The sequence below is a fragment of the Eptesicus fuscus genome, chromosome 11 (assembly GCF_027574615.1).
Source record: "Eptesicus fuscus isolate TK198812 chromosome 11, DD_ASM_mEF_20220401, whole genome shotgun sequence".
Taxonomy (NCBI): Eukaryota; Metazoa; Chordata; class Mammalia; order Chiroptera; family Vespertilionidae; genus Eptesicus; species Eptesicus fuscus.
In genome coordinates, this window is record NC_072483.1 from 8,837,578 (window position 1) to 8,855,068 (window position 17,491).

Here is a 17,491-nt window from a genome sequence, read left to right on the forward strand (position 1 = left end):
AGACACCAAAGTATGTCACGAGTAGGAGAGATGGAGGAAAGCAAACTAATGGACGACACAGTGTTCGGAACCACATTTATAAGGTTACTCAAGAATCTTCTAAAAACCGCTGAGAAACTTGAAGAGACCTTCAAGGACCTTAATGAGAATACCAAAAAAATGGAAAAGGACCAGTCAGAAATTATGCATACACTGTCTGAAATAAAGAATATACAGACACTCAACTGTAGACCACCGTACCCGAAGAGTCAAACCAAAGATCTGGAATATGAGAAAAAGAAAAAAACACCCAACCAGAGAGGCGGAAAGAAAGAAGAATCCAAAAGTGTGAGAATAGCATAAGGAGCCTCTGGGATGGCTTTAAGCGTACCAATATCCGAATTTTTGGGGTGCCAGAAGAAGAGAGAGAGCAAGATACTAAAAACCTATTTGAAGAAATAATGACAGAAAACTTCCCCCACCTGGTGAAAGAAATAGACTTACAAGTTCAGGAAGCGCACAGAACCCCAAACAAGAGGAATCCAAAGAGGACCACACCAAGACACATCATAATTAAAATGCCAAGGGCAAAAGACAAAGAGAGAATCTTACAAGCAGCAAGAGAAAAACAGTTAGTTACCTACAAGGGAGCACCCATACGACTGTCAGCTGATTTCTCAACAGAAACTATGCAGGCCAGACGGGAATGGCAAGAAATATTCCAAGTGATGAATAGCAAGAACCTACAACCAAGACTACTCTACCCAGCAAAGTTATCATTCAGAATTGAAGGGCAGATAAAGAGCTTCACAGATAAGAAAAAGCTAAAGGAGTTCATCACCACCAAACCAGTATTATATGAAATGCTGAAAGGTATTCTTTAAGAAGAGGAAGAAGAAGAAAAAGGTAAGATAAAAATTATGAACAACAAATACATATCTATCAACAAGTGATCCTAAAAATCAAGTGAATTAAAAATCTGAGGAACAGAATAAACTGGTGAACATAATAGAATCAGAGGCACAGAATGGGAGTGGATTGATAATTCTCAGGGGGAAAGGGGTGTCTGTGTGGGGGGTACGGGAAGAGACTGGACAAAAATCATATACCTATGGATAAGGACAACGGGGGGGAGATAAGGGTAGAGGGGGGGTGGGAACCGGGTGGTGGGAGATATGGGGGGAAAAAAAGGAGAAACAATTGTAATAATCTGAACAATAAAGATTTATTAAAAAAAAAAAAAAAAAAAAGATGGCGGCGCCCAGTCTTCTCAGGCCCGCTGGAGACCCCCAGTCCCAGGGAGAGCTGCCAATGAGAGCCGGCAGCATGGCCCAGGCTATAGGCCTGGGACGTGGCCGCGCCCCTGTCAACGATCTGCTAGTAGCCTCGGCCCGTGCATCCCTGGCACAATCTGCTCCCAGCCGCACCCCTGGCTGTCCACCTGGGAGGCTCCCGCGCCCCCCCCAACCCCCGTCCCGGGATCGGCTTCCAGCCCTGGCCTGTGGGCCTGAGAGGCGGCCACGGCCTCTGGCGCGATCCACTCCCATCAGTGACCCAGGTCATTGGCCTCTCGGCTGGGAGGCGCCTGCACCCCTCTCAGCACGTTCTGCTCCCAGCCATGGCCGGGGCTGTAGGCCTGTCAGCTGGGAGGCGCCCGTGCCCCTCTCAGTGCGTTTTGCTTCCAGCCGAGGCCAGGGCTGTGGGCCTGGGAGGCAGCCTCGCCCCTCTCCACATGCTCCAATTTCAGCAGCCGCCAGGGCTGAGGCTGGTCGCCTGGGAGGTGCCTGCGCCCCTCTCAGCGCGATCCACTCCCGCGATCTGCTCCCAGCTGTGGCCCTGGCCGTAGGCCTGTCGGCTGGGAGGCGCCTGCGCCCCTCTCCCGTGCGATCCACTCCCAGCTGTGACCCGGGCCTTAGGCCTGTTGGCTGGGAGGCGCCTGCACCCCTCTCGGCACATTCAGCTTTCAGCCACGGCCATGGCTGTGGGCCTGGGAGGCAGCCATGCCCCTCTCCGCATGCTCCAATTTCAGCAGCCGCCAGGGCCGAGGCTGGTCGCCTGGGAGGTGCCTGCGCCCCTCTCAGCGCGATCCACTCCCGCGATCCGCTCCCAGCTATGGCCCTGGCCATAGGCCTGTTGGCTGGGAGGCGTCTGCGCCCCTCTAGGCACATTCCGCTTTCAGCCACTGCCAGCTTCTTCCCAACCTGCAAAACTCCAGCTTGATTCCCCTATAAAGGGAAGAGAATAGGACAGGATGTTCCCAGGAAATGGTGACAACAGGTTGCATGTGTGGACTGTGCTGGAGCTGTGTCCACGGCACTGTGGGAACACTGAGGAAGGAGCAAGCAGATCTGGCTGTCAGGATGGGGAGAGGGCCACAGAGACTTGGCCAACCCTCAAAGGGCCCAGTAGAACTTTCATAGGTAGAGAGGATTGAGATTATTAAGAGGAGAAAGGCATCTTGGAAGGAGGATTTCTAGCAGAAGGGAAAAAATGGGCCAAAAGTTTGTGGGAAAATGGATAAGTACAGTGTTAGCAGACCTCTATGTGAAAAAGCCTTCCATCTTGACACCTACATTACTTAACAGACTTGGCTCCAATTGACTTTGCCCTTTCAAAATAATTTTTGGAGGGAAAGATGGACAGTTGATTACATGTCTATTGTTTATAAAAGAAAAGGAAACTTTTAGAAAATATGAAAAAGTGTGAAATGACCTATAAACCTTCTACTTATTCAAATATATGCCCAACAACCACATATCACCTTTCCAAGGTCTCATGAAATTCCTGTTTACGGAGTTTATTTTATGACACCTTTAGTTTGGGTTTACATTTTTACTGGTTTGTCAAGACCACAGCAGGTACACTGTACAATATGTTAAATAAAAAATCCTATCTAATAAAGAGGGAATATGCAGGGGAGGGCATTTGGGGGTGACCGGGTTGTCAGAGGAGGGAAGTTGGGGATGATCGGGCTGGCAGGGGAACAGTTAGGCGTCAATAAGGCTAGCAGGGGAGTGGTTAGGGGCAATAAGGCAGTCAGGCAAGCAGTTGGGAGCCAGCAGTCCTGAATTATGAAAGGGATGTCTGACAGCCAGTTTAGGCCCGATCCCTGTGGAACAGGCAGTCGGATATCTCCCAAGGGGTCCCAGACTGGAGAGGGTGCAGGTTGGGCTGAGGGACATACCGCCCCCCCTCCCCCCAGTGCACGAATTTCATGCACCGGGCCTCTAGTTTTTCAATAAAAAGAATCAGTACTTTTTGGAGAAATTGCAGACTCTAAGTTTGGGGCAGGAAGTGTACAAAGCTGGGGCCTAGACAGGTAGGGTCCCTCTGACTAGCCTGTGGGGATTAGGCTGAAACCGGCTCTCCAACATTCCCTTGGGGTCCCGGATTGTGAGAGGGCGGTTCTCGGGTGACACAGCCTGCAATTGGGGCTTGGGCAGGAGGCAACCAATCAATGTGTCTCTCTCACATTGATGTTTCTCTCTGTTTTTTCCTCCCTCCCTTCCATTCTCTCTAAAATCAACGGAAAAATATCCTCGGGTGAGGATTAACAAAAAACTAAAAAAACAAAAACAAAAACAAAACTGCTGCAGAATGTCCAATGACAACATAACCAATTACCATGAGCAATGTGGTATGATCACGTGTTAATCACTTGCTGAACATTGTTTATGAGCAATGACTTTAAGATTTAATTATGTAGACTACAGTTGTAGATATGTAATATTTATTTATGTCAGTGAAATTACTAGTGTTTTTTCCAACATATGGTTTATTCACTAAAATTTGTTAAAAGTAACAGTGGGAGAAACCAAGATGGCGGCATAGGTAAACACCTGAAATTGCTGCCTTGCACAACCACTTCAAAACTACAACTAAAAGACAAAACGGACATCATCCAGAACCACAGGAAGGCTAGCTGAGTCGAAATTCTACAACTAGAAGGAAAGAGAAAAGCACTGAGACTCAGAGGAGCTGTGGGAGGAAAGTGCAGAGGTACGGAGGCATGCACGCGGAAAGGGTTGGCAACTGAGTACGCGGTTGTCTTTTTCAATTGGGAGGGAGACAAAAGCTCCCGAATGCTCTGAACTCCAGTTCCGGGTGAGACTCTGGGGACCCAGACTCATACGGGGAGAAACTGGACTGTCTGGCATCGGGCGGAACTTGAGGGCGGCTTTCTCTCAGAGGTGCTAGCAGCGATTACCAAGGGACACTGAGACCCGGGCCTCTTAGGGCAGGGCTGAGGATCAGCCATAGCTGTTTGCTCTGCCCTGTTGATTCCCTGAGACTCCGCCCCACCCAAGCTGTGTGCAGAGGCCCAAGCTGTGTGCAGAGGCCTTTGCATATGAATGGCCTGACCCTCTGCGATCTAAAATTACTTGAACCTCTGCAGCTGGGTCAGAGAGACCCAGAACATCCAAAAGAAGGCCCAAGGCTCCATAGCAGCTTGCATTGCTTCACAGATGGGCCTCATCTGGACACCTCCAAACCCCAAAGAAGAGGAATCTGCAGATCTCTCTGTAGCTCCTGCTGGGTGGCCTCAGGCAGAGGCTAACAGCACCTCCTTAGAGATCCAAGAGTCAGTGTACCCAGTGGACAGAGTGGGACCATCCAGATTACAACTCCTCAGATCCATAAGAGACCCAATCAGGGGCAGAATCAGTGAGCACCAAAGCCCCACTGAAGCAAGTCTTGCCCCATAAGGGTGTCTCCAGTACAGAAGTTCTCCCATCATAGATACAGCTGATTCTCACAGCCAATTGGCCTGGAGGTCAATTCCTCCCAGTGATACCAACAACAATAAAGGCTTAACTACAACAAGACTGTGCACACAGCCCACAAAGGGTGCACCAAGAGTGTCCACCTCAGGTAACTGGGGAGGCTAAGCCACTGGGCCCTATAGGACACCTAGCACACAAAGCCACTCTATCAACACGGGGAAGCAGCCAAAATGCGGAGACAAAGAAACATGTCACAAATGAAAGAAATGGAAGAAAGCACACGACTGGATATAGAGTTCAAAACCATGGTTATAAGGTTTTTCAAGAATTTTCTAGAAAAGTCTGATAAATTTAGTGAGACCCTCGAGGATATGAAAAAGGACCAACTAGAAATTAAGTATTCACCGACTGAAATAAAGAATAATATATAGAGATTCAACAGCAGACTAGAGGATTGCAAGAATCAAGTCAAAGATTTGAAATACGAAGAAGCAAAAAACACCCAACCGGAAAAGCAAAAAGCAAAAAGAATCCAAAAATATGAAGACAGTGTAAGGGGCCTCTGGGACAACCTTAAGCGTACCAACATCCGAATTATGGGAGTGCCAGAAGAAGAGAGAGAGCAAGATATTGAAAACCTATTTGAAGAAATAATGGCAGAAAACTTCCCCTACCTGGTGAAAGAAATAGACTTACAAGTCCAGGAAGCGCAGAGAACCCCAAACAAAAGGAATCTAAAGAGGACCACACCAAGAAACATCATAATTAAAATGTCAAGAGCAAAAGACAAAGAGAGAGAATATTAAAAGCAGCAAGAGAAAAACAGTTAGTTACAAGGGAGTACCCATATGATTGTCAGCTGATTTATCAACAGAAACTATGCAGGCCAGAAGGGAGAGGCAAGAAATATTCAAAGTGATGAATAACAAGAACCTACACCCAAGATTACTTTACCCAGCAAAGCTATCATTCAGAATTGAAGGTCAGATAAAGTGCTTCACAGATAAGAAAAAGCTAAAGGAGTTCATCACCACCAAACCAGTATTATATGAAATGCTAAAAGGTATTCTTTAAGAAGAGGAAGAAGAAGAAAAAGGTAAAGATAAAAATTATGAACAACAAATACATATCTATCAACAAGTGAATCTAAAAATCAAGTGAATAAAAAATCTGATGAACAGAATAAACTGGTGAATATAATAGAATCAGGGGCATAGAAAGGGAGTGGACTGACAATTCTCAGGGGGAAAGGGGTGTAGGGGGTGCGGTAAGAGATTGGACAAAAATCGTATAACTATGGATGAGGACAGTGGGGGGGGGGTGTAAGGGTAGAGGGTGGAGTGGGAGCCGGGTGGAGGGGAGCTATGGGGGAAAAAAAGAGGAACAACTGTAATAATCTGAACAATAAAGATTTATTTTAAAAAAAGTAAAAGTGAATTACTAACAAAAAAAACTTGTTAATTTAATTGTAAGTAAATCTTGGTTAAAAGCATTTTAAAATTAACAGGATGTTAATTTTCACATATGACATATGGACTGGAAATTTTGTCTGTTAACTTTGAGGTCCGTTAAATTGATGTCTGCAAATGAGGGTTTACTGTACAGAGAAAACTACCTTGGGACTGCAATCAGCAAAATCCAGACTGTGGGAAACTATGTAGCACAAACTACCTGATTTGGTCATCAAATAAATGGTAAGAAACAAGAAAAAAGATGTTTGTGGAAACTACAGATTAAAAGATTTTGGAGATATATAAACTAACCAAAATGTGTGAACCACATCTGGAACTGATTTTACATACAATGTAAAAACAAAAAACAAAACTCATTAAGTATGATATGATCCAGCAATTTGACTTCCATGCATATATAAAAAAAATTGAAAGCAGGGTCTCAAAGAGATATGCATATACATCTATGTGCATAAAAGCATTATTTGCAATCACCAAGAGGTAGAAACAACCCAAATGTCCATTGACATGTGAGAGGATAATCAAAAGGTGGTCTATACACACAATGAAGTATTTTTAGCCTTAAAAGAAAGGAAATTTTGACACATGCTAAAACCTGGATGAACCTCAAAGATATTACGCTAAGTGAAATAAGCCTATTACAAAAAGACAAAACCTATATGATTGTATGTATATGAGGTATCTAGAAAGTCAAATTCATAAAAACAGAAAGTAAAATGGTGGTTGCCAGGGACTGGGAGGAGAGAGGATGAGGAGTTGTTGTTTAAGGGGTAGAGTTTTAGTTTGCAAGATGAAAAAGTTTTAGAGATTGGCTACATAACAGTGTGAATATATTCAAGGCTACTGAATTGTACACTTAAAAATTGTTAAGTTTTATGTTGTGTACTTTACCACAATTAAAAATAAAAAAATACATTATGTCATTATGTGTGAATATAGATACAAAGACCTCTAGAAAATATTAGCAAATCAAATGAAGCAACATATTAAAATAATTATATACTATCTTCAAGTAAGATTTATCCCAGAAATGAAAGGTTAGTTTAATATACAAAAATTAATCAATGTAATAGTAATAGAATGAAATACAAAACCAACATGATCATCTCAATAGACCCAGAAAAAGCATTTGACAAAATTGAATACCTTTTCATGATGAAACACTCAACAGTCTTGTAACAGAGGAAACTTTGTCAACTTGATAAAGAGCATTTTCGTAAAACCCTTTAAATATTATGCTAATTAAAAGAAGCCAATTACAAAGACCAAACTATATGAATTCATTCATATGAAAGGTCCAGAATAGGTAAACTTATAGAGACAAAGTAGATGAGTGGTTGCCTAGGTCTGGGACAGGTGAGATTGGGAAGGTATGAAGGAAGATAGGTATAAAGTTTCTTTTTGGGGGTGATGAAACATTCTAAAATCAGATAGTAATGAAGGTTGTAAAACTCTGTGATATACTAAAAACAACTGAACTGTAGACTTTAAAAGGGTAAATTTTATGGTATGTGAATTACATTTCAACAGTTATTCTAAAATTTAAAAATGATGAACTATATGAGACAACTGAAAGTTTGAATTCTGTTATTTGATAATATTAAGGAATTACTTGTTAATTATACTTGGATATGATACTGGTATTGTGATTTTGTTTAGAAGGAAAAATACTACTTATCTATTTGGGATACACATTAAAATATTTATAGACAAAATTATATGACGTCTAGATTTGCTTCAAATATGGAGAGTAGGTGGCAATATAGATGAAACAATATGGCAAATGTTGCTAGATCTGAGTACTCAACATAGTGTTAATTATATTGTTTACTTGTGTATATTTGAAATTTTTTATAATTTAAAGGTAAAAACAAGGCACTTACTAGGTCATATATGTCAATTCACTGTAGTAAGTTTAATGCTAACATTCCACAATGGCTTACTATAAAAAGTTACCTTAACATTAACTCTAAAACTCCATGATTCCCCTGTGAACTTGAAACATTATTCAGAGTCAGGGTGGAATTTCTATGATTTTTGTTGTTGCAATTTAAGTGCTTATATAAAAGAGAAAGGCATTTTGCCACAGCTGTGTCACAGAGCAGGTCTATTAAGAGTCTCCAGGTCAGGGACACTCTCATTCTCAGTATTCCCCCTGACTAAGTAATACAGGGCAAGTTCCTCTGAGCCTGTCTAAACACTCAAAAATTATCATGCTAGAGTGGTGTTGACAAACATTTTCTGTAAAAGACAAGATAGTAAATATTTTAGGTTTTTCAGAACATATGGTGTCTGTTGCAACTTCTCAACTTTGCTATTATAGTGTGAAAGCAGCCATAAGTAATATATAAACAAATGAGCATGGCTGTATTCCAATAAAACTCTATTTACAAAAACAAGTGGCATGCCGAAACCGGTTTGGCTCAGTGGATAGAGCGTCGGTCTGCGGACTGAAAGGTCCCAGGTTCGATTCCGGTCAAGGGCATGTACATTGGTTGCGGGCACATCCCTGGTAGGGGGTGTGCAGGAGGCAGCTGATCGATGTTTCTCTCTCATCAATGTTTCTAGCTCTCTATCCCTCTCCCTTCCTCTCTGTAAAAAATCAATAAAATATATTAAAAAAAAAAAAAACAAGTGGCAGGCCAGACTTGACAGTATTTGACAAATTCCTGTGTTAGGAGTTATTAGCTCCTGGCAGGATATTAAAAAGCTATGAATATGGTTCAGAATATGCACTGATAACAAAAATCATCATGTTGAGAATGCATGAAGTACAGTACTTACAGGTGTCTGGATCATCATGGCTCGTTGATCTCTCATTGTTCTTACAATGTCTAGTGGATAAACTGGTTGATTGCATTCAATGAGACACATGGCTGTTTCCATAGTAATAAGAACCCCAGTTCTTCCAATCCCAGCACTGAAAAAGGCAAATATGGGGCAAGGATACTATTCTGTTAAACTTCTGTGGATTTTGTGCAGAAAATTAAAGTTTCGAATCATAAAATAGAACAATTTGATTTAATGTTTAATATTATGAAAGTAGCAAGCCAACTAGAAATTATTTTGAAAATTGATAAAAATTTCACACAATACAGATTAAAATGGTTTATATCAACACCATCCCCCATTATTAGCTGTAAAAAAATACTATTTTAAAAGTTACATTTCAGTTTTTAAAATATGAACAAGATATAAAAGCTTATTGGAGCAACTCCACTTTAAAATGAAAAATAATAGAGGAAGGGATAAAAGATGACAATGGAGTAAGTAGAAGATACACCCAGGACCTAATTGGAAGTAGAACTAAAATACAGAATTATCAACCTGAATAACCAACTGAAGACTAGCTGAATAGAAGGCTTATAACCAAGGATTTACAGAAGAAGCCAATGGAGCCTGGTAGGAAGTGCGGAGGTGTGAAAAGGACTGGCCCCAATCCCACAGGCAGTGGCTGAGGTTCTGGAGGAATATCTCAGCTGCAGGGTGTTTCCCCTGATAAGCATGGGATCTCAAGTCCAACCCTGGCTCCCCAGCCCAAAGCACCAGAGCCTGGAAGAGGCGCACACATAACATCTGGTTGTGAATGGCAGTGGGATTTCTGTTTCCACCAGGGAGAGATGGAGTCCATGGAGTCCCCTAAAAACTCAGGAGCTGTCTTAAAAGGCCAACACACATAATTATAATTTTGTTCATAGCCACTCACCCTAGCTCTTGCCAATCACCTAGGGAGGGCAGAGCAGATGAGTCATGTGAGGAGAGACTGGGGTTTGTGGCTCTGGGGACAGAGCTGAGGGGACAATTGCCAGGACCCCCTGTGCTAAGTCACTGTACTGCATGCAGACACCATCTTTCTTAGGTGGAACATGCCTCTCCATGCAGCATTAGCTTGGGGAAAGCAATTGCCCCACCCTCTGGTCTTCCTGTTGAACCACCCTATGGAGCTCCTGCCCTGCTAAGGATTCAATCAATGGCTTGGGCAATGAGAGGTCTGGCAAATTCAAGGGATGTCAGTGATTGAGTTGTATGACTTAGCAGTGGGGGCCATTCCCTCCCCCCTTTCCTGTGATCCTGACCGGCACCTTCCCCTCACGGTAGATCCTCTAGCCCCACTTTCTAAGCTCCTGGAGGTCCCACCCTCTTGACTCTTGGTGGTTCCACCCTGCTGAGGTCTGGGCAGAATCCAGGACAGTCTGAATTGTGTGGCTCTGGGGTAGGGTCTAAGCCCTCCAACTTCCCCCAAACCTTACAGCACCTCCCATCTCTTGACTCCCAGTGACCCCTTCCTGCTGAGATCAGGCTCTGGCAGAATCTGGGGCAGACTGAGTTGCAATGGCTCTAGGACAGAGGAAATTTTTCCCCTCATTATCTCGACTGGTGCACACCTTCCCTTCACACAGCCAAATCTTGGTCTGTTTAGCCTGCTAAACTCTGCTGGCCCCATCCTGATGACTGCCCGAGACCCTGCCCTACAACCAAGGTAGGGGAGTACCCTGTGGGTGGCAGCTAGACGTTGTATACCCTGGGACATATGCTGAGTGCCCTCAGGCCCAGCACTGGCACCAAGATTGAACCAGTATAGCCCTGGTCTGTGTGGTTTAGTTGTTTGGAGAGTTGTCCCATGCACCAAAAGGTTGCAGGTTCAATTCCCAGTCTGGGCACATACTAGGTTGTGGGCTCGATCCCCAGTTGGGGCACGTAAGGGAGGCAACTGATGTTTTTTTCTCTCTCTCTCTCTCTCTCTCCTTCTTTAAAATAAAAAATAGCCACATGGGACATTGTTTTTTTTTTTGTGTGTGTGTGTGTGTGTGTGTGTTTTTTTTTTTTAAAGGTTGAAGCCCTATAGATCTGGAGAACTCTTCTCACCTGGTGACTGCCTTAAAAACTACTGCATGCAACTTAAGTACCTCCCGAGGCTCTTTCGGTGACTGAGCCTAACAGGTAGCCGGCAGGAGGAAGTAGGCAGAGGCAGATCTTAAGGTTCCTAGGGACTTTTGCTGACATACCCCCAGGTCCAGTACAGGTAAAAGTGAGTCTTGGTGCAGAGCTTGATTCTCCAACACACACCTAAGTCCAGAAGAGGCAGCCACAAACTGTGGATCGCTTTGTAGTTCCAAACAGGTTGCCCAGGGCTAGTCATAGGCAGCTTTTGACATTGACCTGCACCAGAGTCCCTCCCAAGAGGCCCCATAACAAGCACACACAGTGGCCAGCTTCAGACAACACCAGAGCAGGATTCAATTAGCTTCCTAAGTAGCATATCCAAAGGTAAGTCTTGGCAGGCAGCAAACCCTGCTGAAGTGAATTCCATTTCATGCGGTCAGCACCTGCACGGCAGCTCATACACTGTGGTTAGGGTTCTTCCCAGTCAGCCAGCCTGAGGGTTGATCCCACACATGAATGGGCCAATAGCAATCAAGAATCAATTACAATAGGAGGGCTTATCCTGTGATGGTATTGGGTAGGGCCATTCCAAGAGAGGTGAGAGAGCTCACCAAATGTGCTGAGAGGGGCCATAGGCCAGCAAGGAGTACCTTGCTGGGAGGGGGAAAACTAGATCTAATGCCTACATTATTGTATTTCATCAAGTCTAAGATAGCATCAATTGTATAACAAATCCCATTTTCAGAGATGTTAAACTGTAAATATGACAAGCTTCTAACTATCAGTGCAATAAAGTATTTTTACTTCTTATGATAAACTTTCTGCCAATCACATTGGAACATACCCTCTGCTTTCTACCTTCAGAGAACAGTTTTGAGTTCTTTCTAATTATAGAGAAAGCCACAACTTAAGGATAAAATAAAATACATACTCCCCTTTAAAAATGCCAGCTATTTAAACATAAAAGACAGAAAACAGAATACCTGCAATGAACAACAACAGGTTCTTCCTTGCCGGCCCTCTTATTTCGTACGTGACAAACAAAATCCAGAAAGTCACTGGAATCATCAGGGACACCATGGTCAGGCCAGGCTGTGTACTGGATCTGAGTGAGTTGACGACTCTCATTTTTCTAAGTGTAAAAGAAAAATTATGCACTTTAATTTAGGAATTATCTTTAAAATATAAATAAATACTCATATTTTAATTTTATAAGAAAAATAAAAGAAACTACTCCCACTACCTCTCCCCAAAGTAATAAATATGCACAATAAAACCCAAAATTTCAATAAAAAAGAAAAACATTTTATAGAAACAGTTGTATCCATTTAAGTATCCACTACTTGGATCATTCCTCTTCTTATAACTCAATTTCTATATTTGTAAAGTATGTTCAAGATGATAATCAAGTAAACAGGCAAAGACAAGTTCTAGAAAAACATTTAAAGAAAACTAAAGAACTGTTGGATGAACAAATATGGCAAAATAAAAACATTTTTTATAAACAAAGTTGAGCTAATCCTAAAAAATAAGTGAAATCATGGAAATCAGGAAAATAAATTTTCAAGATAAATGTAGATTAAAAACTGAAGATCAAAAAAACACAAAGTCAAATCGGGGCTTAATTCTTTTTGCCCTGAGGAGTTGATAGAAAAGAGAAAAAGATTTTGGATTTATACATCTTGACTCTGTCTGTTAAGGTACTTAATATTTTAGAACCTCACTTTCTTCAGTTACAAATGAAACAACATCTACACGTCAAAGGGAGAGTCTTATGTTGAAAGGATTCTAGGAGAGAAACTGCAAATCTCCCAATCAGCTGCTTGGAAACTTATGCTCAATAATCGATAGTTATAGTCATTCAACAATTGAAATCTGGTTACTGTCATTTACATTAAAGGGCATTTCCGGAAAAGACCATGAAAATAAAAGTTAGTTAAGAAAATGACCGATGTGCCCAGCTGGTGTGCCTCAGTAGTTGAATGTCAACCTATGAACCAGGAGATCACAGTTTGATTACGGTCAGGGCACATGCCCGGGTTGGGTTGCAAGCTTGATCCCTACTAGGAGGCGTGCAGGAGGCAGCTGATCAATGATTCTCAACATTGATGTTTCTATTTCTCTCTCCCTCTCCCTTCCTGTCTGAAATCAATAAAAATAAATTAAAAAAAAAGGGACTGATAAAAGAATTCCTAATGATACCCCAGTATAATGTAATAACAAATTTTTCAGAATCCTTAACCATATAGAATGAATGAAAAGCATCTAATATACACTGAGTGGCCAGATTATTATGCGTTCAGAGATCATAATAATCTGGCCACTCAGTTTATACAGATTACTTTTGATCATTATTAAAAATAAAGAATTTGCCCTGGCCTGTGTTTCTCATTGGTTACAGCGTCAGCCCGTGCACTGAAGGGTCACAGGTTTGATTCCTGGTCAGGGCACATACCTGGGTTGCAGGTTTTAGCCACAGCATGGGCCAAGGTGAGGGAGGCAACCAATTGATTTATCGCAAGACACAGTTTTTCTCTCTCTCCCTCCCTTGCTCTCCCCCTTCCACTCTTTCTAAAAGTCAATGGAAAAAACATCCTTGGGTGAGGATTAACAACAAAAACAACAAAACAACAACAACAACAACAACAAAAAAGGGAGGGGATTTAATGGTACCAATAACCTATAAGAATGGGTCATGTAAAAATCATATTTTAATTAGTTTTGGGATAGTGTTTGTCTCTATCTCTCCATTCAAGTATGTATATGTTTACATGATAGAAAATTTATTTTCTTTTTTGCTTTTTCCTCCCATAATTTTTTTAAAAAAATCTTTATTGTTCAGATTATTACAGATTCCCCTCTTTCCCGCCCCCATAGCTCCCCTCGATCCAGTTCCCAGCCCACCCCAGGCCCTTGCCACCCCACTGTCCACATCCATAGGTACTGCATACATGCATATAAGATCTTTGTCCAATCTTTTCCTGCACCCCTCCACACCCTCTTCCCCTGAGAATTGTTGGTCTGCTCCATTTCCATGCCCGATTCTATTACATTCACCAGTTTATTCTGTTCATCAGATTTTTTATTCATTTGATTTTTAGAATAACTTGTTGATAGATACATATTTGTTGTTCATAATTTTTTATCTTTACCTTTTTCTTCTTCCTCTTCTTAAAGAATACTTCAGCCTTTCATAAAATACTGGTTTGGTAGTGATGAACTCCTTTAGCTTTTTCTTGTCTTTATCTGACCTTCAATTCTAAATGATAGCTTTGCTGGGTAGAGTAATCTTGGTTGTAGGTTCTTCCTATTCATCACTTTGAATATTTCTTGCCACTCCCTTCTGGCCTGCAAAGTTTCTGTTGAGAAATCAGCTGACAGTCGTATGGGTACTCCCTTGTAGGTAACTAACTGTTTTTCTCTTGCTGCTTTTGAGATTCTTTCTTTGTCTTTTGCCTTTGGCATTTTAATTATGATGTGTCTTGGTGTGGTCCTCTTTGGATTTCTCTTGTTTGGGGTTCTCTGCACTTTCTGGACTTGTAAGTCTATTTCTTTCACCAGGTGGGGGAAGTTTTCTGTCATTATTTCTTCAAATAGGTTTTCAATATCTTGCTCTCTCTCTTCTTCTGGCACTCCCATCATTTGGATGTTGGTACGCTTGAAGTTGTCCCAGAGGCGGCTTACACTATCTTCATATTTTTGGATTCTTTTTTCTTTTTGCTTCTCCGGTTGGGTGTTTTTTTTTTTGCTTCCTTGTATTTAAAATCATTGATTTGATTCTCAGAATCCTTATAGTCTACTGTTGAATCCCTGTATATTATTCTTTATTTCAGTCAGTGTATGTTTAATTTCTGACTGGTCCTTTTCCATTTTTTTGGCATTCTCACTAAGATCCTTGAAGGTCTCACTAAGTTCCTCCGAGGTTTCTAGAAGATTCTTGAGTAACCTTATAACTGTGGTTTTGAACTCTATATCCAGTAGTTTGCTTTCTTCCATTTCTTTCATTTGTGACATGTTTCTTTGTCTCCACATTTTGGCTGCTTCCCTGTGTTTATTTCTATGTATTGGGTAGTTGCTAAGTCTTCTTGAGTTGATAGGGTAGCCTTGTGTAGTAGATGTCCTGTAGGGCCCAGTGGCTCAGCCTCCCCAATCACCTGAGGTGGACACTCTTGGTACACCCCTTTGTGCGTGTGTGCACAGTCTTGTTGTAGTTGAGCCTTGACTGCTGTTGGTATCACTGGGAAGAATTGATCTCCAGGCCAAATGGCTGTGAGGACCAGCTATATCTATAATGGAAGAGCTGCTGTGCAGGAGACACCCTTATGGGGCAGGACTTGCTTCAGTAGGGCTTTGGTGCTCAGAGTATGCCCCTTTAGTGTGTTCACTTACAGATGTGAAGAGATGTAATCTGGTATGGTCTTGCACTGACCACTGGGTACACTGGCTCTTGAATCTCCAAGGAGGTGCAAAGTTAGCCACTGCCTGGGGACACCCAGCAGGAGCTACAGAGAGATCTGCAGATTCCTCCTCTTTGTATTGGGTTTGGAAATTCCCAGACAATGCCCAGCTGTGAAGCAAGGCAGGCTGGTGTGGCCTTGGGCCTTCTTTTGATAGCTTTGGGGGCTCCCTGACCCAGCTGCGGCTTGTTTGACAGGTTTTAGACTGAGAAAGGACAGGCCATTCATATGCAAAAGTCGCTGAGCACAGCTTGGATGGGGTTGTAAATTGGGTAGGACAGGGTCTCAGGTAATCTCTAGGGTGGAGCAAACAGCAATGGCTGCCTGTCAGCCCTGCACCGGGGAGGTCCTAGCACAGGAACAATGACTGTTGTGAGCACCTCAGTCTGGAAGAAGGCTGCCCCCGCATTCCTGCCCAATGCCAGACAGTACAGTTTCTCCCTGTATGTTTCTGGGTCCCCCCGAGTCTCACCCGGCACTGGAGCTCAGAGCAAGCAGGAGCTTGCATCTCCCTCCCGATTAAAAAAGCGGCACACTTGGGTGCCAGCTCATTCCGTGCCTCCGCACTTCTTACCAGTCTCAATGTGCTTTCTTCTTTACCTCTCTAGTTGTAGTACTTCCACTCAGCCAGCTTTTCCGTGGTTCTGGATGATAGCTGCTATGTATTTTACCTGTAATTCTGATGTGGTTGTGGGACGCAGCAAATACAGGTGTTTACCTATGTCGTCATCTTGGTTCTCTCCGCAAATTTATTTTCTTAATTACGTTTGGTCACACTTTAGAAACTAATTTGTGTCTTAGTCTAGTTTTGATGTACTCAGGTTTGTAAAGAAAAGCCACTACAGTATATAAAACTGTTGTGAATAATCTACAGGTGGAGTACAATAAAGAGACTATGCTGAAGATATCAGTATTAGTCTATGTAACTATTTACAACCTCTCATATCTACTTGAGAAAATGAAGAAATACCTTACTGGCTTGCCTTGCTATGTTAGACCAGTGGTCGGCAAACTCATTAGTCAATAGAGCCAAATATCAACAGTAGTACAACGATTGAAATTTCCTTTGAGAGCCAAATTTTTTAAACTTAAAACTTCTTCTAACACCACTTCTTCAAAATAGACTCGCCCAGGCCGTGGTATCTTGTGGAAGAGCCACACTCAAGGGGCCAAAGAGCCGCATGTGGCTCGCGAGCCACATTTTGCTGACCACGGTGTTAGACTATGAGCTATATAGTATATAATCCTAAACACTAAATTCATTCTGATGGAATCTCTAGCCCATAAGGTTTTGGAACCATTCAATTTTTAATTTCTTATAACTTTAGCTTTAATCAATGTCAGATTGCTTTAATATAAGTCAGCACAACATCTAGCTCCTTCCTTTTAGGTAAGGCTCTACCTTGCTGGGTTCCTTTAATCATACACAGGGGGGTGGAAGGTAATGGAGTTCTCATTTCCAATGGGATAGGCCTGGGTCTTCAAAGTTTGTGTTGTTTGCTCTTCTCTAGCAATTGCTTCTTCTTCTCACAGAGCCCTTCAAAACCAAAGGTGGCAGGGGAATATCTAGTTGCAGGCAGTAAAAGTGGGGTACACTGTTTCTAGCAGACTGACAGCAATGCCACTTTCCACAGACATCTTCCAAATGGGTTATTAAGCCATCATTTATTAATCAGTTTCCATCTCTGGGTCTGGATTTGGAAGCTAAGGAGAGTGACTCAGGTGGCAAGAAGAAGAAGAAGAACAATCAGAAAGCTATGATGGCCTGGCTGGCGTGGCTCAGTGGTTGAGCATTGACCTATAAACCAGGATGTCTTGGTTCGATTCCCTGTGAGGCCATATGCCTGAGTTGCAGGCTCGACCCCCAGTGTGGGGCATGCAGGAGGTAGCCAATCAATAATTCTCTCTCATCATTGATGTTTCTCTCTCTCTCTCCCCCCCCTTCTCCTTTCCTTGCTGAAATCAATAAAAATAT

At 42.5% G+C, this 17,491-nt stretch overlaps 1 protein-coding gene across 1 annotated transcript in view; it reads right to left on the reverse strand.

The window, feature by feature from the left end:
- PTPN4 (protein tyrosine phosphatase non-receptor type 4) overlaps positions 1–17,491 on the reverse strand; it is a 246,720-nt gene that overhangs the window by 3,471 nt on the left and 225,758 nt on the right. The window contains exons 26-27 of the mRNA XM_054723364.1: positions 12,043–12,191; positions 8,960–9,095 (exon numbers count right to left, since the gene is read on the reverse strand). Of these exons, the coding sequence (XP_054579339.1) occupies positions 8,960–9,095; positions 12,043–12,191 (285 nt within the window). The remainder of the gene's footprint in view (positions 1–8,959; positions 9,096–12,042; positions 12,192–17,491) is intronic.